A 23,856-nucleotide genomic window follows, 5' to 3' on the forward strand; every position below is an offset into this window, starting at 1 on the left:
CGCCCATTTCGATTTTTGGCCAAAAATGCTATATTTTACCAACACATTCACATATCATTACAAAACATGGTATGCATCTTCAACCCCATGCCCTGAAAGTACTCAAAAACGTCTGGAGCAGCGCCACCTTATGGCCAATAGTGCTTGGCCCCTTAATTGCTGCTTGCAGCTATATTTATTATTATTATTCTTCTTCTTCTTCTTCTTCTTCCGTTTCTTCCGCCAGATTTGAATGGCAGCCCATATAGGCGTATGCGGGAAAGTTGTATAATTTGGCACAATTATAGAGGCCAGCATTAACATTAATCAGGCCAATTATGAAGTCTCAAAACCAAACTCTCTAGCGCCACCACTTGTCCAAACTTTCACATACATTTATCATCATAACTTTTGAACCGAATGGGCTACAATCAAAATTCTTTTTTCCTCTGATTCCTTGGCTCAGTCCGATTCAAACGCACCCTATGACGTCATTTTCCGTCATGAAATTTTTCGCGCTATTTTAAATTTTTCGAAAAACCTATTTGATCGAACTCGTCCTAGGCCGTGTCTCCGATTTTTACCCAAATTGAATCACTTGATCTACAGACCATGCCAACCAAAAGTTATGGAATTCAAGTTGATTAGACCAACTGTTTTCGTTTAACTTGCGAACTAATTTAACGTAGAACTTGCGAAAATGTACTTGAGGCGATATCTCTTTAACGCATTCACCGATTCACACCAAACTTGGTGTGTGTTATGACAACTAGGGTCTAAGGTTAATTGCGGAGTTTCGGCGCACTGCCCCCTAGTGGTCCGGAGATACTAAAAACTTGCTTTTTGGCTTATAACGTCTCAACCTTTCGTCCGAAACTCATGAAACTGGTCTCATTACATCCGGCAGAGCATGCCGAGTCGAATGATGTCTGATTTTCACAGGTCAGCCATTTTGGGCGTCACCCATTTCGTTTTTTGGCCAAAAATGCTATATTTTACCAACACATTCACATATCATTACAAAACATGGTATGCATCTTCAACCCCATGCCCTGAAAGTACTCAAAAACGTCTGGAGCAGCGCCACCTTATGGCCAATAGTGCTTGGCCCCTTAATTGCTGCTTGCAGCTATATTTTATAATTGAGCTGGTTAGTTGGCCGGCCAGCGTGAGGCGTTTGTTTATATACGCAACTGTATGTTTATAGATGCAGACTCATTTATAATCCCACTGAAGCCCCTCAGGGAAAGTTAGCGTCAGATTGTGGTTTACTGTGGTCAGCCAGATTTACACTTCACATATGAAGCGTATAATAATCACGCAGCACAAGTGGAAACAGATCCGGAAACTTCTCCAGCTCCTCTAAAGTAATGAGGGTGGACACTAACCAAGTATTTTTATTTCACTACCATACTTAATTATATTTTTAATTATCTTTATTTTAGCAGAGGATTTTTTTTATTTTAGAAAGGTTTTACTTTTACTCCTTTATATTCCAAAATAGTGTAAATTTCATTAAAAGTTCAAAGTTATTCATCATCCTCTGCTCAGAGATGTTATAGTGGTGTTTGATTTTGGAATTTGCTTAACCTGTTTAATCGGTTCACAAATTGGACTGAATAATTCATTTGTGAATTGGACTTCTCCGATCACATGTTCTCGAGTCAACCGGTGTGTTCGACTTCATGCAGCCAGATCGATCGCAATCTGTCTTAATGAGGTGCATGCTGGTTAGAATTTTTGTTCGGATTGACGCTCCACCAACCCACGTGACTGTCACATGTGGCATCAATGTACCGCGACAGCGCTCCGAGATCAGACATATTATTCAGCCGGAGCAGCGTCTGAAGAGCAACTAGAGGTGCTGAGATGATGACACCGTTATTACACAATTGGCTGAGTTCACAGTATGACAACAACCACGTGTGTTTCAGGTTTATTATTGGACAAATTCCGATTCACAAATTTAAAAACAAACAATTCACTTTTCATACCATCTCTATCTTGTACACAACATGCTTATTAAAAGACTAGAAATATTTTAATGTAGTATCATCTGTTCTTAAATAAGTTGGTTATAAAGGCTGGATTGTTTGCACAGGTTTATTTTCAACCTTTTTATACAGACTATTTACTGCATTCAGTCCCATGAACAATTTAAATGGTATATTTTTGTGAATGACCTAAATATTAACTCAAAAAGGTCTTACAGACTTGAAATAAAATAATTATCATCTTTGATCCTGCCGCCCTAAAGCTTTCTTAACAAATTAAGTTAAAGAACAATTTTATGGAATAATTATAAAATGATTAACATGATTATAAAATAAATATTTCTTTCCTTCCTAGCTGTTTATGCACACGTTTTAAAAGTGACATTGTGTACCTGCTCTGTCTGGGAAACTTCTAATGAACTACTCTTTACACCTCTGGAAATACCTAAAGCCTAATAGTTTTTCTCATGTTATGCAAAGATGATATGCTAAATACATAAATACATATAAATATTCATCCTCTATTAAAAAAAAATCTAAATATTACAAATTTTCAAGGATCCAAGATGCTGGTGACCGTTAAACGTGTCATAACAGTCTTGTGAAAAGGCTCCATCTGTAGTTTTTCCTCAAGTGTCTGATTTGTGTGCTGCATCCACACACACACAAACACACAAACACACACACACACAGACGAAGCTGTCAGAGCGCGTGTGTGTCAGTGTGATGAATGAACAGAGATAAGGTCAGTCTGCCCTTGGTGCTGCCATTATCAGGGCCGTGCTGGAGTTCCTCCGCTTCACCTTCAGTGCTGGTTTTAGCCAGTATCTCACACGCGCTGCTCCAGTAATAGCTTCTGACCACCGGCGCTCAGTTCAGAGTAAATGACCACCGTTTAATGCTGAGCTTCAGGGGTCTCCAAACAACAGGCTCATGTGTGTGTAAATGCACGTATTAAAAGTTCAGCTGTGACCCCGGAGCACAAAACCTCCTGAATTATTCGCCCCTCTGTATATTTTTTATATTATGTTATATTATATTATATTGTTTTATATTATGTTATTTTATATTATGTTATTTTATATCATATTATTATGTTATGTTATGTTATATTATATTATATTATATTATATTATATTATATTATATTATATTATATTATATTATATTATATTATAATATATTATATTATATTATATTATATTATATTATATTATATTATATTATATTATTCAAAATATTTTGAATTTAATGAGCTATATAAAATAAATGTAATAAATTCAGTATTATTTACATTTTAATTGTTATATGTGTATTGTTTTAAGTTGGTAGTCAAAGAATAATCCCTAAAATTTATAGGGAAAAAGTATCTTGTTGATGCTTCAAAAACAATTAAATAAAATAAATAAAAAAAAGGGTTATTTGACAGTAATTTAGGGCCAACTTGCACCAAATCAGGGTATTAAAAGTTCAGCTGTGACCCCGGAGCACAAAACCTCCTGAATTATTCGCCCCTCTGTATATTTTTTATATTATGTTATATTATATTATATTGTTTTATATTATGTTATTTTATATTATGTTATTTTATATCATATTATTATGTTATATTATATTATATTATATTATATTATATTATATTATATTATATTATATTATATTATATTATATTATTCAAAATATTTTGAATTTAATGAGCTATGTAAAATAAATGTAATAAATTCAGTATTATTTATATTTTAATTGTTATATGTGTATTGTTTTAAGTTGGTAGTCAAAAAGTAATCCCTAAAATTTATAGGGAAAAAGTATCTTGTTGATGCTTCAAAAACAATAAAATAAAATAAATTAAAAAAGGGTTATTTGACAGTAATTTAGGGCCAACTTGCACCAAATCAGGGTATTAAAAGTTTAGCTGTGACCCCGCACAAAACCTCCTGAATTATTCGCCCCTCTGTATATTTTTTATATTATGTTATATTATATTATATTGTTTTATATTATGTTATTTTATATTATGTTATTTTATATCATATTATTATGTTATATTATTATATTATATTATATTATATTACATTATATTATATTTTATTATATTATATTATATTATATTATATTATATTATATTATATTATATTATATTATATTATATTATATTATTCAAAATATTTTGAATTTAATGAGCTATGTAAAATAAATGTAATAAATTCAGTATTATTTATATTTTAATTGTTATATGTGTATTGTTTTAAGTTGGTAGTCAAAGAGTAATCCCTAAAATTTATAGGGAAAAAGTATCTTGTTGATGCTTCAAAAACAATTAAATAAAATAAATTAAAAAAGGGTTATTTGACAGTAATTTAGGGCCAACTTGCACCAAATCAGGGTATTAAAAGTTTAGCTGTGACCCCGGAGCACCAAACCTCCTGAATTATTCGCCCCTCTGTATATTTTTTCCCCAATTTCAGTTTAACGGAGAGAAGATTTCTTCAACACATTTCTAAACATATTACTTTTAATTACTCATCTCTAAAAACTGATTTATTTAATCTTTGTCATGGTGACAGCACATAATATTAGACTAGATATTCTTTACGGCTTAAAGTGACGTTTAAAGGCTGAACTAGGGTAATTAGGTTAACGCCACCATCGAATGTTACGTGTTTAAGTTATTTAGTTATTAAAGGGCACCTAGGTTACCCCTTTTTTCAGATTTAATATGAGTCTTTTGTTTCTCCAGGATGTGTCTGTAAAGTTTCAGCTCAAAACACTCATAAGATTTTTTATTTTTCCCTTTATAAGATTCTGTCTTATACCTGATTGCACCAAGAGGCGGTTTTGTTGTACTGTGTCTTTAAGGCGAGTCTTCCCCGCCCACTTTCTACGTGCCTTTCTGCGTGCCTTAACATCCTCCCTCAGCAGATTCAGACAACAGGCAGACATAAAGGAAGCAGATCTCACGCAGCGTTTGTGAGAACTGTACTTCTGTACTACAGTAAGAACTTTACCAAAGAGTATTTGATGCATTTGTTGCAACGATGAGTCACACACAGTGTCGATACAAAGTTCAAGCGCAGATACACACACACATACACAGCGCAGCAGACACACACACACACACAGACAGCGTGCACGTTTAGCTTTGGACTCTTTTTGCATACAAATGTGACAGGATACAGGCTAATCTCCACTGCTGTATAAACATCTGTTATGTACAAAATAAACCTGATTTAACGTTCACAAACCGGGATTGAAGTGTCTTCCTTTATAATTGTTCTGACAGGCGGCTGTGCTGATGAAGTAAAGCTGAAGTAAATCGCTGTATTTCATTACACACGTGCACTGTTTTAAAACATGTTAAACTTGTAAATCTCACTCTTGATCACACTTGATGATGATTGATGATTCTAGCAAACTGAACAGAGCTTTTATTCCCGGTTGCTTTGCGCTCGTCCTGTCTTGTTGACATGATTATACTAGGGTTGGGCATCTAAGCTATAATGCCGATCCGATACGCATCTCGATACAAAGAATACGATCCGATATATTAGCGATACATTTGTGACATATTGCGATGCAACACGATACCATTCACACCCATATCACGATACAATGCGATATTTCAGCACTAACTAATTAGATCAAGTTTATGAGATGATGTGAAAGAGGATGCTGTGCCATTGAATGAGTTTGATTATTTATTAACCAAGCAAAACCAAGACTTTTTTTACAAACTGGCTTTTCTCTCAGAGCCAGAGTGTCAGTTTACAGTAGAGGGCCATTTTAGAACATATAGCACATATTATTTAAGTATTTTCAAGATAAACAGAATGTATAAGTGCAATATATATTAATATATATATATATATATATATATATATATATATATATATATATATATATATATTTGCACTCTTTCAACATAAAGGTTTAGCATTGCACAACAAGAATTGTGATTTAGCTTTTCAACTATGAAAACAAGTTTTACAAAGATATTTTGCCACTGAATATTCAAAACTTAAGGTGGTGAACTAGCAGTGTTATGCTGCTTTGAAGCATCGCTGTCACTGTAAACAACAGGCTAATAAAAATATAACAAACCAGCAATCTTCTTGCTGTGAGGTGGTCATACTACCCACTGTGCAACCGGGACACCCATTATTTTTATCATTATTATTATTAATATTATTATTATTATTATAATTAAATAAAAATGAACAGGAGGAGGTGTTTAAACCCTTCGTTCTCCGTGACACTAGGCTGAATATCTTTGCAGATGAACAATGCAAAAGCATTCGTTATTGGCGTAGAGCGCACAAAACTGTTGCGCATGGAAAAAAAAACTTGCAATGCTTTTCTCACCACTTTTGGAGCTGGTAGCTACAGTTGAAGCAGTGCGAAAGCCGGGGATGCAGGAACACTGGAAGAGGCTTTCACAACAACACCGTGGCGCCGCTTCAAGTGAGATTTCAGATTAGTCGTACTGCCCGCGTATTTTACAGATGCGCGGCACATTTTGCAAATTGCATCTGTCCTGTCAAGTCGTCCATCCTTAAATCCATAATGTTGCTTGCCATACTTTAGATTTAAAACTCAGTGGGGAATAAAATGTTTGTTTTGCTTCTCGCGCTTTCTGAGGGCGCACCACTAGCTTCATCCGCACACCTGATACACTGAGTTGTAGTGTAAGTGTATACATCCGCAAATCCGTTGCTAAGGCTTACTTTATGTAGGTCGATTAAATTATGCGCCAAAAACAGGTTGACAACACTTGTTAATAAATAAAAAATACATTCTATATTAAAAATATAAGCTGTATCTCGGAAAAACCGATGCATCTCGCAAAAACCGATGCATCTCGATTTGCTTCCAAAATTTCATTCATCCTCTGCTGCTCTACCGATGCACTCGCATCGTGCACGCGCATGACCGCGTATCGATACATATCGATTAATCTTCCCATCCCTAGATTATACACATGACTACCGGGACATGTTAATTCGCAGCTGTCAATCAATTCGGTGATCACACATATTTACTCAAGTAGATAAACAGAATTAATGATGGGCTAAAAAATCTGCTGAATTCTGTGCGTGCAGATTCCGTGTGGGCCTAGTTATCAGTCTGAGATTCCTGTATTATCCTCATTCCAAAAGGAGAATGTTTCTCAAAGATAAATATATGTTATTACTTCATTTCACACTAATGCCATCACAAGTCATTTCTGTCAAATGAGGCGTCACCGACTGCGAGAAGCGTCTCCTTTCTTCCTGATTATACAATCACTACATTCTTTAATCACGTTATTTAACCATTGCTATTAAGAGAAACTGCAGGTAATGCCTCAATACATTCCAGACCATGTTAAGTATGATATCCAATCACTTCAAGAGCACATTTCACTGAAGCTCATGCTGTTTCAATGATTTTCAGTCTTATGGCATGTTCATTAACGCTATAGAGAAATGGCGAAGGCCGGTCGCAGTGCTGCATTGACACTGCAGATCTTGATGGTCAATTCTGATTTAGTGACTGTATCCGAGTTTTTTGATGAGCTGCTTACATCATCCTTTAAAAGTGACTCGTATCCGATTGTCTGCATTTGCACAGCACACGGCAAAGGCGCAATGACCAGGAAAAAAAGAGCGGGCGCTGACTGACAGCTGATATATAAAGAGCGCTCTTTTCTCTATTCCTGTATGTAATCTGTTTGCAGCTTTTGACAAGCTGTTTTACTATAGTTTATGACAGAAAGATTCTCATTTGTGCATCTTCTTTTGATATATAGGGTTTTGTAAACCTTTAGACATCTTAATGTAATGTCCATGGCATGATTTATGCATGTGATGTAGCTATGCGCTAGTTTTATATTAGTTTATATTGGTTACGTGGCGGACGTTGCGCTGTCTCACTCTCGTTAATATGCTTAAATACCCGTGCTATATGACAATATGAAAGCTGTTTTATGCCGAGTTCAGACTGCGTGATTTTAGCCCCGATTTTGGCTTGCCGACAGGTTTTGAGAACTCGCCTGTAATCAAAAGCAAATCGGTACTCTTGCACGTGAGTGACAATCACACAGTATGAACTATCAAAGACTATTCTGACTGAAAATAACATCAGCGATGGCCTACAGCCAATGAGAGAGCAGCATTCACTTGTGTGTGTAAACCTGCTGCAGGCCAGCGGGAGGCTGGGGGAGAAGTTAAAAGCGCTCTTTTTCGGTTTATTTAGACCCACGAAATGGAGGAAAAACAAGTGGAGGTTTGACGCGACTCAGGAGCAACTGTGTCTGTTTGACGTTTCATACAGAAAGAAATTAGTTTATTATCAACGTTGAGGAGAAATGGCTAATTCCCTTTAAACCCAGGTGAGCAAACATGTACATTTTCTACCCCATTAAAGGCTTCTTTCTCATTATGTAGTTAATAACAAAAGATATACGACGTGTTTTTGGCTGTGAGACGTAGTTTGGACGAAGTTGTCTGCGATTCTTCCTATAGTAAAGTCATGCAATGTGAAAGTCCCTGTCGCCGATCCATCTTGCAGTGTAAACAAAGCAGCGATGAAACGCTAGCCCAGATAGTCAAGCAGTGTGAAAACATCTGTGACACGACTACTTTCAAAATCATGCAGCCTGAACTCGGCATAAGTCCTCGTGTATGAGATTTAAGGTTTGGGACTCTGCTGAAGTCTGTTCTGAAATAAAACTGTCAGACTTGACGTCATTCGCTACGGTTTTTGATGACACACGACTCGCATTAAACGGTGAAAATCCGATCTACCTGCTTGCACTGCAGACACAAGAATACAGATCCGATTCATATCGGATGCATTTCCACCTATGAACAAGGCCTGAATCTGATTTGAGTAAATCGGAATGCATGTGATTTGCTCCTGCTTACATGGGCGTGGTAGTGGGGGGAAAAGTGGACCTGACTACCCAGGGCCCCGTCTAGGCAGAGGGCCCATGAAATCCCACCAATATTTTATTATTAATTTTTTTGTAGCCTACTTCGAATTAATTGGCCCCTCCAATTGATGTCAATGTCATTATTTATTTCAAAATATATTGATAACACCCCCCCACCCTCCACGAAATGGTTTAGTCCGCCCATAGACGGCAGCCGGCGGCAAACGAGTCTAGAGCCTGATCATGCTGCGCAAAAAGCCCAAATCGGGCTTTCAAAAAAAGAAAGACAGGAAGGAAAAAGAAAGGAGGCAGAATGAGGGGAAGCAGCTGATGACTGCTTTCTTTTCAAAAGGTGAACTGAGTTTGCTTGTTATGAAACTACATCTAATTAAAGTTAACATAGTCAACTTCAGACAGCTGCTGCTAATGCAGGGCTCGAAATTGCGACCATTTTGGTCGCATATAATGCTGATTTGGGTACAGTCATTACTAGGGAAACCGTAATATTTCAGCGCTTCTAAAGCGCCCCCTTGTGACAGAAAATGAATTTTTATTTCCAATAAATTTTTTCAGCTGTTTATGGTCAAATTATTGCAATTATCGATCCATGTGTAAATGTGAAAGAAGTTAATGTGCCTTTTAAAAATCTAAACAATTAAGTAATACTAATATAAGAAATTATATACTTGATTTATCCCTTTTAATGGTATAAAGGTTGAAATGCCATTGTATTAGATATTTTGTGTCTGTATACGTCTGCAAGATGTCTGTTAAAGATCTCTTGATCTGGAAAGCACCTGCTGTATACAAAAGTCTGGCAGACGTCTGTTTGATGTCAGTTTTACACACATTCTGAATCGCAAACATCTTAAAGACGTCTTTCGGATGAGACGTTAAACCGAGGTCCTGACTCTCTGTGGTCATTAAAAATCCCAAGGCACTTCTCGTGAAAGAGCAGGGGTGTAACCCCGGTGTCCTGGCTAAAGTCCCTCTGTCGGCCGATACGATCATGGCCTCCCAATCATCCCCTTCCACCGAATTGGCTCGATCACTGTCTCTCCACTCCACCAATAGCTGGTGTGTGGTGAGCGCACTGGCGCCATTGTCCTGTGGCAGCCGTCGCATCATCCAAGTGGATGCTGCACACTGGTGGTGGTGTGGAGAGACCCCCCTCATGATTGTGAAGCGCTTTGGGTGTATTGCCATACACAATAAATGCGCTATATAAAAATACACATTACATTAAAGATGTCTAATAGAAGTCTATTTCACATCTGATAGGAAACGTCTTGTAGATGTCTTGCAGATGTGAATGCAGACGTCAAATAGACATCTCCGAGATGTACGTGTGCTAATCAAAATCGGCCATTAAGAATCAAGATCGGCACATAACTAAAAAGAAAATGGATGCTCCTAAATTTTTTGGGATGCTCCTAACTTTTTGAAGTTGGGAGCACCAGTGCTACCAAGTAAAAAAGTTAACTTCGAGCCCTGTAATGTATGTATGCTAATGTTAAATCTTTAGCTTAGTTTGTCAACCAGGCTGCTTGTTGCTGTAAGTAAATTATGGGCCAGGCCAGCTAGCGTTTCTGAGGGTACAGTTGTCTCGTGTTCTCCTGTTCAAAAATAAATGTTTTTAAATCAAAACTTGCATCAGTATCATGGATCAAAATGTCAGTACACAAACCCGATGTAGCCTACGGTTTAAAGGTATTTGAGCACAAGTAGGCCAAATGCATCAATTTGGTGGTGAATGAAAGAACCAGTCATTATTATAATCTGATTTGATTATAGATTAAAACACTATTTGTGCATGTTTATATTCAAATAATTAAAAAAAAGTGTAGGGGGCCCACTGACATTGAGAGGGTACAGGGCCCAGAATTTGGTGCTACGCCCCTGCCTGCTTACACGTACACGGGCTATATCCCATCTGTGCCACATGAGAGGAAAAAATCGGAATTGAGTCACTTAAACAGCGCAGTGTAAATGCGGCCTTAGATGCGTGTGTGTGTCTGTGATAAAGAGCTACAGACCCTTTGAACAAATCTAAAAAACCATGAAAGATTAAAGGAGCGTCTCATTATCCACATTAAGAGGAATGTGCTTTACAGCTGCATTAATGAGAGCGCCGGATCATTTCACGCCAGTCTATATAAAAAGGCAGCTTAATTTCAGGATCACAGTCTCTTAATTATGCTATTGTCTGTTTGCCTTTTAGCATCTACAGTTGAAGTCTGAATTATTAGCCCTCCTGTATACCCCCCCCTCTATTTTCTGGAGGGAGAGAGAGCATTTTCTTTAACACATTTCTAAACATAATAGTTTTAATAGCTCATTTCTAATAACTGATTTCTTGGTAACACTTTAGAATAACTATTCGTTATAACTAGTTAATAGACCATTAATAAACTGTTAGTTAACAAGTTATAAATGACTTGTTAAATAAAAGTTAATAGTTTAATTATTTATAACTGTGCCTTTTAGATGGCTAATAGATAACTTACAAGCTGTTAGTTAACAAGTTGTAAATGACTTCTTTACTGTATTTTAATGATTTATAACTATACCTAATCAATTAGTAATAGATCATGAACAAGCTGTTAGTAAATAACTTAATAAAGGCTTGTTAAGTATCAGTTAATAGTGTATATATGTTATCGGGACGTTATTCTAAAGTTGCAGCTATTCTTCATTTATTAACTGTTAGTAAATGAGGAATAGTTGAAACTTTAGAATAACATCCCAATAACATGCTTAAGCTAATAACTAACACTTAACTATTATATTTACTCACACTTTACAGATCAGTTGTTCACCATTTAATAACACCAGTGAAACTTTTTTATTAGACCACTGGTGTAATTTTACATTTTTATTTATTTTGTTTTCATGTTGCATATCATGGGTTTGTATTCTTGCATACTGTTGTACTGCCATGTGATGGTTCAGTATGTGTGTTTCTATACATTCAACACAACGTTTAACATGTAATCTGTGGAGTTTCTTTGGTAAAACACAGCACACAGAAAAGCCTATAAGTGGAACAAGGTTTAGAAACAAACCTTTTATATTTTAAATATTACATCAAACTTCTGTAGCTTGAACTTATTCCATCCATTTGCAGTTCTACAAAGATTCTCTGGTATTAGTAGATGGTTAACAAACGATAAACAACTCTCGTCTGTAAAGTGTGAGCAAATATAATAGTTAAGTGTTAGTTATTAGCTTAAGCATGTTATTGGGACGTTATTCTAAAGTTGCAACTATTCCTCATTTACTAAAAGTTAATAAATGAAAAATAGCTGCAACTTTAGAATAACATCCCAATAACATATACACACCATAACTGATACTTAACAAGTCTTTATTAAGTCATTTACTAACAGCTTGTTCATGATATTTTAATAATTTATGAGGTATAGTTATAAATCATTAAAATACAGTTAAGAAGTCATTTACAACTTGTCAACTAACGGCTTGTAAGTTATCCATTGCTCATCTATAAGGCACAGTTGTAAATAATTAACAAACTTTTATTTAACAAGTCATTTAAAATTTGTTAACTAACAGTTTATTTATGGTCTATTAACTAGTTATAATGGATAGTTATTCTAAAGTGTTACCGATTTCTTTTATCTTTTCCATGATGACAGTACATAATATTTAACTAGATATTCCTCAAGACACTAGTATTCAGCTTAAAGTGATATTTAAAGGATTAACTAGGTTAATTAGGCAAGTTAGGGAAATTAGGCAAGTCATTGTATAACAGTGGTTTGTTCTGAAGACAATCGAAAAAACATTTTTTTCATTGATTTTGTGTTGGTAATTCCCAGATTAAAGGATTACGCCAAAGGAAGGTTGTATATCTCTTAATTTGGTCAATGTAAACGTTTGAATGTACATCCTGCGGCGTGATACACGCGAATGGCGTGCGGCGAATTGTGCGAATGGAGTGGCGCGAATTGAGCGTTTTGCACGTTTGACATGCTTAAAGCGCGAATCGCTCGAGTTCAAAAATCTGAACTTAAGCGGACATTCGCACTGTTTTCATGTATCCTGGTACTGTATTTACATCCAACCATTTTGGAGAGGGGTTCATTCTGCAATTCAGGAGATAATTGGAAAACGTTTTATTTTCTCCCGCTCACTTTTTTAGTTGAATGGCATTCCTGAAGACCTTTTTTGACTCAGAGCTCAAACCTCTGTTGACAAGTCTTACAATTCTGGCTAAGAAATGTATATTATTAACGTCGTAAAAATTCTTTGGAAAAATTAACTCATGACCTCAACCACAAACAGGACAAATTCAGGAGCCTTATGAACCTCTCCATTCAAAAAAAAATTGTATTTTAAAAGAGTTACTTCTTCTGTTTTGTTTTGACTATTTTATTTATTTTTTATTTATTATTATTTTTCTATTTTAAACTTACATTTGTAAATGTTTATTAAATTCGCAGCGCTCAGGTATGGTTTGTTTGTTTGTTTGTTTGTTTGTTTGTCTGATTGTCTTTTTTTGTTTGTACTATTTGAAAATCTTTAATCAAAAAATAAATTGGGCTCGGTTCAGTCAGAAGCACAGCTGAAAGCCTCCATCATGCAGGTTCAGTTTCTGGAGGAGTTTATGAGCTCACAGCCCTGGATGCGCCTCTGAAAGGATCTAGTGGACTCAAGACACGGCCCTAAATGTATCAGCGCTGTTTTTCAGCCTTCATAAAGCACATGAACACTGTTATTTTTTAAATAAAATCTATGGTAGTAACTTAGCAATGAAGCTGGAGTCACCGGGCAGACAGAAGCCCTGCCCATTACACAAATCTGCGTCTGTTCTGAAGTGAATTTGACACGCGAATGAAGCAAGTAAACTCAAATGTTCACGTGGCTATTTACGTATACGATATTACGAATATCGCTATTTATCCCTGCGTTCCGCATCTGGTGTGAACACAGCAGTAGGGCTTCTCTCACCATAATACACCTAAAACACGGATTGCCATAAAACTCGTCAATGTTGTTTTCTCTTATCAGCGGCAGAGAAAGAGTTAATCGAAATCATTTAATAATTTGACGCAAAACATAATACCAGCCATCCATGTAAACAGGGGCGGACTGGCCATCTGGCAATTCTGGCAAATGCCAGAAGGGCCGGACCAATTTTTAAATGTGGGCCGGTCAGTTTTTTTTTAATATGTATTGTTTTTAAGTGCAGACAGCTTTTATCTCTTGCTAGATGTGATATTATGATGATGATAAAAATAATAATAATAAATGTTAAGCATTTGGCGCAATCGGCAACTGCCGCCTGGTTTCAAGATCGGCCAACCCAATCCAAGGTTACTCGGACTTAATCTAAATCTGCCAAAAACGTCATATTATTTATCTTTACACCAAAATAAATAGTGAATGTGCGTGTCCGTGGGTGGGGCTGTGTCGGTGTGGTAATGTGGGCTGGTGTGGCAACAGTGCCAGGGCTAAATTTTTGTCCCAGTCCGTCCCTGCATGTAAAGCAAATATAATGTCCTTCAATTCGGTCACGTCCAGCGGTCATCATCCTCAAACCAATCTCTTTCCTTGTAAGCTGCTTACGTGAACTAATAACATTGACCTTAAAAGAGTTTGTAAAATTTTTTTTTACTGTTTTTATTCTAGCCGAAATAAAACAAACAAGACTTTCTCCAGAATAAAAAAATATAGGAAATACTGTGAAAAATTCCTGAATCTGTTCTACGTCATTTGGGAAATATTTGAAAAAGAAAAACAAGTTAATAATACTGCCTTCAACTGTATATCAATACCTGATGAATAATCCTGCTTGATCTCGCTGTTGTTTTGTCTGTGATGCTGTTGGGAGATGTACATGGCGCCTTCACTATAGGCTTTCTGCTGTCTTGATTTATTACAGCTTTTGTCTGCACGCTAATTAATGAATACAGTTCATATTTGCATACATTAGCAGTCTCGGAATTATTCATTAGCTCACAGTAATTAGTTTTCTGCTGGTCTTTGCTGTGCGCAGTGGTACATTGAAATTGGCATGATATTAGTTCGGACTAAAGAAGGTGTCACATGACAGGATATGACAGTCAATGCAACTCGCTTTCCATCTGCTAATTACAATTATGGATCATAAATAAAATATGCCAGCATGCAGGAAATCTCAGACAATGGGAGGATTTGTAATGTGTGCTGAAATGTGAGGTAGTTTTTATTGTGTAAAATATGATTTTTATAATGTGGTTAAAGTAAAATGTTTGTTTTATATATTACAAAATATATATTTGCATGTTTTCATACATAATTTTTTTACACGTCCACACATATAAATTTATAATATATATAAATATATAAATGCGTGTCCATACATTTATTTCTGACATTGTAAGTTTGATATTATATTTCTGTATTTGTTATTGTAATAATTGATATCTTATTTGTTATTTTGTTATTATTTTGTTTATATGTAGATGGATGGATGGATGGATGGATGGATGGATGGATTGATAGATGGATGGATGGATAAACGGACGGACGGAGACAGATAGATAGATAGATAGATAGATAGATAGATAGATAGATAGATAGATAGATAGATAGATAGATAGATAGATAGATAGATAGATAGATAGATAGATAGATACACAGATAGATAGACAGATGAATTTGTAGACAGGTGGATGGGTAGGCAGATGGATAGATCAATGGATGGATGGATAGATAAACGTATAATTAGATAGACAAATTTGTAGGTGGATGGATGGATGGATAGAGGATAGAAAGACAGACAGATAGATGGATAGACAGATAGATGGATCGATGGATGGATCAATAGATGGATGGATGGACGGACAGATAGATAGGTAGACAGGTAGATAGGTAGACAGATGGATAAATAGATGGATGGATAGATTGATAGATGGATGGATAGACAGATGGATTAATAGATGGATGGATTGATAGATGGATAGACAAAGATAGATAGTTTGACGGAGGGATGGATGGATGGATGGATGGATAGATAGACCGATGGATAGACCGATTGATAGGTAGATGGATGGATAGGTGAATGGATAGATATGCAGATGAATAGGTAGACAGACAGATAGACTGATAGATAGATAGATAGATAGATAGATAGATAGATAGATAGATAGATAGATAGATAGATGGATGGATGGATGGATGGATGGATGGATGGATGGATGGATGGATGGATGGATGGATGGATGGATGGATGGATAGATAGATGATAGATAGATAGATAGATAGATAGATAGATAGATAGATAGATAGATAGATAGATAGATAGATAGATAGATAGATAGATAGATAGATAGATAGATAGATAGATAGGTGGATAGGGGGATGAATGAATGGATGGATGGACGGACGGACGGACGGAGGGATGGATGGTTGGATGGATGGATGAATGGAAACATAGACAAAGGATAGATAGACGGATGGATAAGTAGTCAGATGAATCGATGATAGATAGATAGATAGATAGATAGATAGATAGATAGATAGATGGATGGATGGATGGATGGATGGATGGATGGATGGATGGATGGATGGATGGATGGATGGATGGATGGATGGATGGATAGATAGATAGATAGATAGATAGATAGATAGATAGATAGATAGATAGATAGATAGATAGATAGATAGATAGATAGATGGATGGATGGACAGATGGATAGATGGATAGATAAACGTATGGATAGAGGGATGGATGGATGGATGGATGGATAGATGGATGGATGGATGGATTGATGGATGAATGGACAGATGGATAGATAAACGTATGGATAGAGGGATGGATGCATAGATGGATGGATGGATAGATAAACGTAAGAATAGATGGACCGATGGATGGATGGATGGATGGATGGATGGACGGATGGATGGACGGATAAATAGATAAACATATGGATGGATGGATGGATGGATGGATGGTTTGATGGATGGATATATGGATGGTTGGATGGATGAATGGATAGATAGATGGATGGATAAGTAGACAGATGGATGGATAGATAGTAAGAAAGAAAGAAAGAATATGCTTGTCGATAGATAGATAGATAGATAGATAGATAGATAGATAGATAGATAGATAGATAGATGGATGGATGGATGGATGGATGGATGGATGGATGGATGGATGGATGGATGGATGGATGGATGGATGGATGAATGAATGGATGGACAGATGAATAGATAAACGTATGGATGAATGGATAGATAGATGGATGGATAAGTAGACAGATGGATGGATAGATAGTAAGAAAGAAAGAATATGCTTGACAGTTACTTGTTCAACAGTGAACTAATTTATTTCCATTAGCTAACAGTAATAACCATGAATAAATACTGTAATAAATGTATTTTCTATAGTTTTTTTTTCATGTTAGTAATTACATTAACTAGCATTAACTAATGCAACCTTATTGTAAAGTGTTATCTGCTCATGTTTTTAGCACAATGCTAGATGATTGCTAAGGTTTTCTGGATGGATTCTAGCTTTTTGCATTAAGATGTGTCCAAATATGAATATTTCTTTATTGTGTTATATTGTGTCTCTCCAGCAGGGCGGCGATAAAAACTCCAGCCACTCCAGCAGCAACACTCTGTCCAGCAACGCCTCCAGCAGTAACAGTGATGAGAAGCACTTCGGCTCCGGTGACCTGATGGATCCTGAGATGCTGGGTCTCACCTACATTAAAGGAGCGTCCACAGACAGCGGGATCGACACTGCTCCCTGCAGCATGACTCCAGGGGGCGCCGGTGCTCCAGCTTCCCGCGTCATGCTGCAGGGCCGGGGCGCGTCTGATCCGGGCCACCCCTGGACGCCCGAGCTGACAGAAGAAGGGCCTACAGAAGAGGACCACAACAGGTTATACCTTCCCCAAACCTACGCCGCTGATCTGGCCACCGGACACAACCCTGCAGATGGCAGTATGGGAGACCTGAGCGAGATTTCCTCTCATTCTAGGTGAGTTCTAGGTCTGTTGGTCACTTGTTAATCTGTTTTTAAAGGGCTCCTATTTGACCGCTTTTACAAGAAGTAAGATAAACCTTCGGTGTCTCCATATTGTGTTTTTAAAGTTTCAGCTCAAAATACCCATTAGATTATTCATTCTATCAGTCAGAATAAGCTCAGTTTGTGCTCAGAGCAATGTGTCCCTCTTTTTGTAGCCTGTTCCTTTAATGCAAATGAGCTGGTTATCCCCAGTCCACCATTCCTACTGCATCAATTTAGATAAACAGCAGTCAGTGAAAGAGTTAAACATGGATGAAGCAGATTCAGTTGATGAGTTTATGAGTCAAATATCGCAAGTACGTTTATTTGATATATCTGTGGTGGAGTTTATTCGGAAAAAAAAGATGCATTGTTTTCTGCAATGAGTCACACACAAATGCCATTACAAACTTCAAAGTACACACACACACAGTTTTTGCATAGACTCTCGAATAACATCTATGTCTTTATTATAAACATGCTCTGTTTTAAAAACATCTTGTAAAACTCATTTTTAAGGTGCAGCTGAGAGTTGAACAGATCTTTAAGTCTGTTTCTTTGCGAACCCTGTTCTGTGGATATGTCATGCGTTACTATGGAGACATGTAAATATGTGCCTGTCAATCAATTCCAATAATATCCAGCTGCAGATCCGCACACGTTTTAGGACACCGAGTTCAGCTCATACGATCTAGGCAGTAGCAAACCATACATGGTTACGACGGATGTTTATGTTATTAATGTTTTACCTTGTCATCATTATATTTATATAAATATATTGTTTATATATAGTTTACACAATAGGCAGTAGTGTATACTATTTTACAAGCATAGCGATCGAGATGGGCAAATAGGGAATGTTGTTTCCGATCACCTCATAGATGAGAATAGCAGATACTCATTTGCTGGCTTTGCTGGAACATCTTTCAGAGATAACAAAAAAAGATACATGGGTTTATGTAACTTTTTTTTTTTTTTTTAAGGCCACCTGTTATGCCCTTTTTTACAAGACGTAAAATAAGTCTCTGATGTCCCTAGAGTGTGTATGAAATTTCAGCTCAAATTCTATGCAAATAATGTTTTCTAACTCTCTAAAAGGGACCCTTTTAGGCTTTGATCATAATTGTGGTGTTTTGGTGACTGTCGCTTTAAATGTAAATGAGATTGTGCTCTTTTCAAAAGAGGGCGGAGCTACAAATGCCTGCATGTCAGCATAGTGGCAGATTAAAAAACAAGACTAACGTCCTATGCTAATGAGGGCAAGATGGTCTTTAGTGGGCGGGGCTTTCCCCCTCTGATGACGCGTACAAAGGCTGACTGATTCTCCAGGCTTTTTTTCCTCAAGTGTGATTCATAAATAATAAAATTATTATTTTTATCATTAGAGACTAACTATATTCACACACTGCTGCCATACAACTGTGTTAAACCCCTTATAAAATAAATTTTTGCATAATAGGTCCTCTTTAAATTATAATCTCCAATCACCAACAGCCAAATGGATATTATGCATGAATAACATATAAAATGTTTAATGCGTGACATATTTATATTCATAGAGACTCCTGAAACCACGTAACCACAGTTTGTTTGTTTTTTTTTTACCAAAAGTACATTGCGATGAAGTAGAAAACTAATTGGCTTGGCATTACTGTTTAATTTTATACAATATATTAATTATTAAAATGCTGCAAATCTGCGTCACGCATCATATATGTAATTATACAACAGTTCTGTCTGGTTTGTAAATCTGATTGGCTGAAAGCTGTGCGATATTCTGCACTTTCAAAACTCCTACAGCCTCTTCACTCTTGTGTGTTTCTCCGCCCACATAGTGTGACGGCAAATCAATAAACTCACTACAGTTTGACAAATAATGCAGCTGTTGGACAACATCATGTACTTTTGAGGCTTTTATTTAGGTGAGAATGTAGTGGCTTAGATTACAACTGTGCAGTTTATTTATATAGATAGTGCCTATTTTAAATATTTATAATTTCGGAGGTTCAGTGAGTTGGCGGCCATCAACCTGTCATACTGAGCAGCGCAAAAATGGTTGACGGTCTGCCTCAAGATGGCGCCAGAGACTGCATAATAAGTTCTTAGGGGAGAAAAACTCCGCTTAAATTTCAAACTACAGCTGATCAAATCATTCTAAAACATGTAAGAAACATTCTAAGTTGATCTCTCTCTCTTGTATGCTGTAGTGCTGTATTTATACCACTGTAATCTGCTAATGTTTGCTTTGCTTTGGCTTTTTCGGGGTTAATAATTGTGATCTCTTGATTGCAACAGAGAAATACTGGGAAATCTCTGTAGACTGATGGCATTTCATGCTGTTCAGCCTTGTAATCTTAAAATGTGAGCAAAATCAGCTGTTTTGTCTTCACTTTAGACATTACGCTAGAGAATCATTCAAACGCTAGCTCTAAAGTGACGTTTGTGAAGTAGCAGCGGTTTCTCCTGTTCTGATGTCAGCTGCAAATGAATGGTGGAAGAAAGTAGGGTAACACTTTAGAATAACTATCCGTTATAACTAGTTAATAGACCATAAATAAACTGTTAGTTAACAAATTTTAAATGACTTGTTAAATAAAAGTTAATAGTTTAATTATTTACAACTGTGCCTTATAGATGAGCAATGGATAACTTACAAGCCGTTAGTTGACAAGTTGTAAATGACTTCTTAACTGTATTTTAATGATTTCTAACTATGCCTCATAAATTATTAAAAGATCATGAACAAGTAGTAACAAGTTAGTAAATTACTTAATAAAGACTTGTTAAGTATCAGTTATGGTGTGTATATGTTATTGGGACGTTATTCTAAAGTTGCAGCTATTTTTCATTTATTAACTTTTAGTAAATGAGGAATAGTTGCAACTTTAGAATAACATCCCAATAACATGCTTAAGCTAATAACTAACACTTAACTATTATATTTGCTCACACTTTACAGACGAGAGTTGTTTATCGTTTGTTAACCATCTACTAATACCAGAGAATCTTTGTAGAACTGCAAATGGATGGAATAAGTTCAAGCTACAGAAGTTTGATGTAATATTTAAAATATAAAATGTTTGTTTCTAAACCTTGTTCCACTTATAGGCTTTTCTGTGTGCTGTGTTTTACCAAAGAAACTCCACAGATTACATGTTAAACGTTGTGTTTAATGTATAGAAACACACATACTGAACCATCACATGGCAGTACAACAGTATGCAAGAATACAAACCCATGATATGCAACATGAAAACAAAATAAATAAAAATGTAAAATTACACCAGTGGTCTAATAAAAAAGTTTCACTGGTGTTATTAAATGGTGAACAACTGATCTGTAAAGTGTGAGCAAATATAATAGTTAAGTGTTAGTTATTAGCTTAAGCATGTTATTGGGATGTTATTCTAAAGTTTCAACTATTCCTCATTTACTAACAGTTAATAAATGAAGAATAGCTGCAACTTTAGAATAACGTCCCAATAACATATATACACTATTAACTGATACTTAACAAGTCTTTATTAAGTAATTTACTAACAGCTTGTTCATGATCTATTACTAATTGATTAGGTATAGTTATAAATCATTAAAATACAGTAAAGAAGTCATTTACAACTTGTTAACTAACAGCTTGTAAGTTATCTATTAGCCATCTATAAGGCACAGTTATAAATAATTAAAAAACTATTAACTTTTATTTAACAAGTCATTTATAACTTGTTAACTAACAGTTTATTAATGGTCTATTAACTAGTTAGACGAATAGTTATTCTAAAGTGTTACCGAAAGTAGTTCCTCTTACAAAAGGGTTTTTAGACTCTCCGTGTTTGATTTTGTTTTTTTATATACACGATTATGCCGTAGAACTGGTGTATAAACACAATATCACACTCTAGCAGTGCGCTATGGCTGTATATCATCACTGGTAGGACACTAAGGCACTCGGTCAGGGGCCTTAACACACCAGATATACAGCCACATGATATAATGCTAATGTACCCGGAGGTCAGTGATTAGAATTTTTAAATTAGGATTATTACAGGTCTGCTTCATAAGACATGCATTAACCCCCGGGCTGCGTATGGGTTCGTTTGACAACATATTTACTTGTTTTTGTAAGTTTACAGCATGGATGTAATGTAAAACTACTCCAACTGTGTTAGTCCAACAGAAAAAAAGTAATATAAACCGAGGACGGCTTGAGGGCGAGTAAACTACAGGGTAATTTTCATTTTTTTGATGAACTATTCCTTTAAGAAAGGTACATTGTCTGAAGTTATTATTTGCAATATCCAGGATGGTTGCGGAGAACATGCAATTGTGATAACTTAGGATAATAAGACGTTTTTAGGGGGGAAATTGCTTGTAACTTAAATGCAGGTTATTTTCTGTACATACAGTGAAGTGCTTTGTTTTGCACTGCAGAGCAATTGGGGGAAATTATAATCCAGGTTGTCAAATTACCTACCCTTACAGTCTGTTCAGAGTGTTCTTGTCATTTTCTGAACGAATGCATGGATAAGTGAGGTTTGAGAAGTACAGCATTTTATTTTTAGAAGACGTAAAACCCTTTTAAGCATAACCTGTTATGTAAAAGGCATAAAATGGTAAGAAGTGTCTTGGAGAAGGAGCGGAGAGAATGGCAGCTGTCATGTTGTTGTAGAAAGGTCAGGTTCCTGCTTTTGGCTGTTGTCAGTTCTGATGTGTGTGTTGTTGAGCACATGCTTGCTTGTCCTGTGAATGCTTGTCCAAAGATGCCCGAACGGAGAGCTGTCAATGCCGAATACACCCTCTGTATCTGAAACGGGAGCCCAGGGGGTCATTTCTAGAATTAAAGCACAGTGAATGACTATTGATCTAATTACTGTAGAATAAGGGTGGAAAAACTCTGTCCTGGAGGGCCACTGTCCTGAAGAGCTTTAAGTGGCCTCAATACACCTGATTTCCCATCTTATTTCATGTAGAATCTTTAACATCCACTGATACTCACTAAAGATTCTTTCGGTTACTCAAATGTACTTAAGATTAAAAAAAAATAAAATTTTTAAAAAGCTTTTCCTTAAAATAAATTTTTGTCTTTTCATTTTTCAGACTACTTTCTCATCATCTGAAACCAGAGATTTTCTTAGTAAGGGGAAGATAAAAATGTTTATATTGCTTACTATTGGAAAACTAATGACATAAAAAAAAAAAAAAAGAGTTTTGCTGTTTGTTTAAACTACTTATTTAATATGAGCTGAAACAACACAATTCTTAAACTCTAGTAAGTTAACTCAAAGGTGCTGATGTAAGTGTTTGACTCTTCTAAAGCATAAAAACACCATAATATGTTTGCCGATATTTCAGAAACATGCTCAGGTAACATTCTTGTTCATCTGAAAAACAATGCTGAAGTCAGATGTTCTGCTTTGAAAATGTTTGTCACGTGCCAGAACCGCTGTCTTTCATTTGGTTCCTATCAGAGATGGGGGACTCAAATCACATGACTTGACTCAAGTCAGATTTAAGTCACAAAATTTAGGACTTGAGACTTGCTTGACAAATATCCAAAAAAGACTCGACTTGACTGTCGTGACTTGAGACTTGACTTGGACTTGAGTTAAATGACTTGAAAACTTGTTTGAAAATGACTCTAATTAGGGATGTAACGGTATTGTAAATACCGTCATACCGCAATATTAATTTTTTTCGATATTACCGAAGTCGCATGACTCGGTAAATCTATAGGTCTTCTGAGAAAATTTGCTCAGGCGAATGAAGCGAACGGGAGGTAACGAAAACTACAATTGCCATCAGCCCATGCTTGACCATCATCCCTTGCGGTCTGTTGTCGCTACAGATCCAGTAATGCGGAAATGGAGTGTGCTGCTAGAAGCGGGGATGAAAAGAGCTGGAAAACTCTAAAGTAGGTCGCACACCAGAAGCGCCGCTCGGCGCCGCGACACG

The 23,856-nt window shown here is 36.2% G+C and overlaps 1 protein-coding gene and 1 long non-coding RNA gene across 15 annotated transcripts in view; one reads left to right on the plus strand and one right to left on the minus strand.

Moving 5' to 3' along the window:
• Nucleotides 1-12,116, minus strand: part of LOC141377082 (uncharacterized) — a 62,955-nt gene extending 50,839 nt beyond the window's left edge. The window contains exons 1-2 of the long non-coding RNA XR_012389002.1: nucleotides 10,127-12,116; nucleotides 8,145-9,752 (exon numbers count right to left, since the gene is read on the minus strand). This is a non-coding gene — a long non-coding RNA (uncharacterized lncRNA). The remainder of the gene's footprint in view (nucleotides 1-8,144; nucleotides 9,753-10,126) is intronic.
• The window catches only part of LOC100331556 (signal induced proliferation associated 1 like 2), an 823,625-nt gene that overhangs the window by 218,658 nt on the left and 581,111 nt on the right, over nucleotides 1-23,856 (plus strand). For 7 of the 14 annotated variants that reach the window (XM_073920327.1, XM_073920319.1, XM_073920321.1 and 4 more), the window contains one exon: nucleotides 17,474-17,880. The exons of 2 other annotated variants lie outside the window; for them this stretch is intronic. In XM_073920327.1, the coding sequence (XP_073776428.1) occupies nucleotides 17,474-17,880 (407 nt within the window). The remainder of the gene's footprint in view (nucleotides 1-17,473; nucleotides 17,881-23,856) is intronic. 5 more of the 14 variants (XM_073920320.1, XM_073920323.1, XM_073920328.1 and 2 more) reach the window with 1 other exon arrangement.

The sequence above is a fragment of the Danio rerio genome, chromosome 13 (genome assembly GCF_049306965.1).
Source record: "Danio rerio strain Tuebingen ecotype United States chromosome 13, GRCz12tu, whole genome shotgun sequence".
Classification (NCBI taxonomy): Eukaryota; Metazoa; Chordata; class Actinopteri; order Cypriniformes; family Danionidae; genus Danio; species Danio rerio.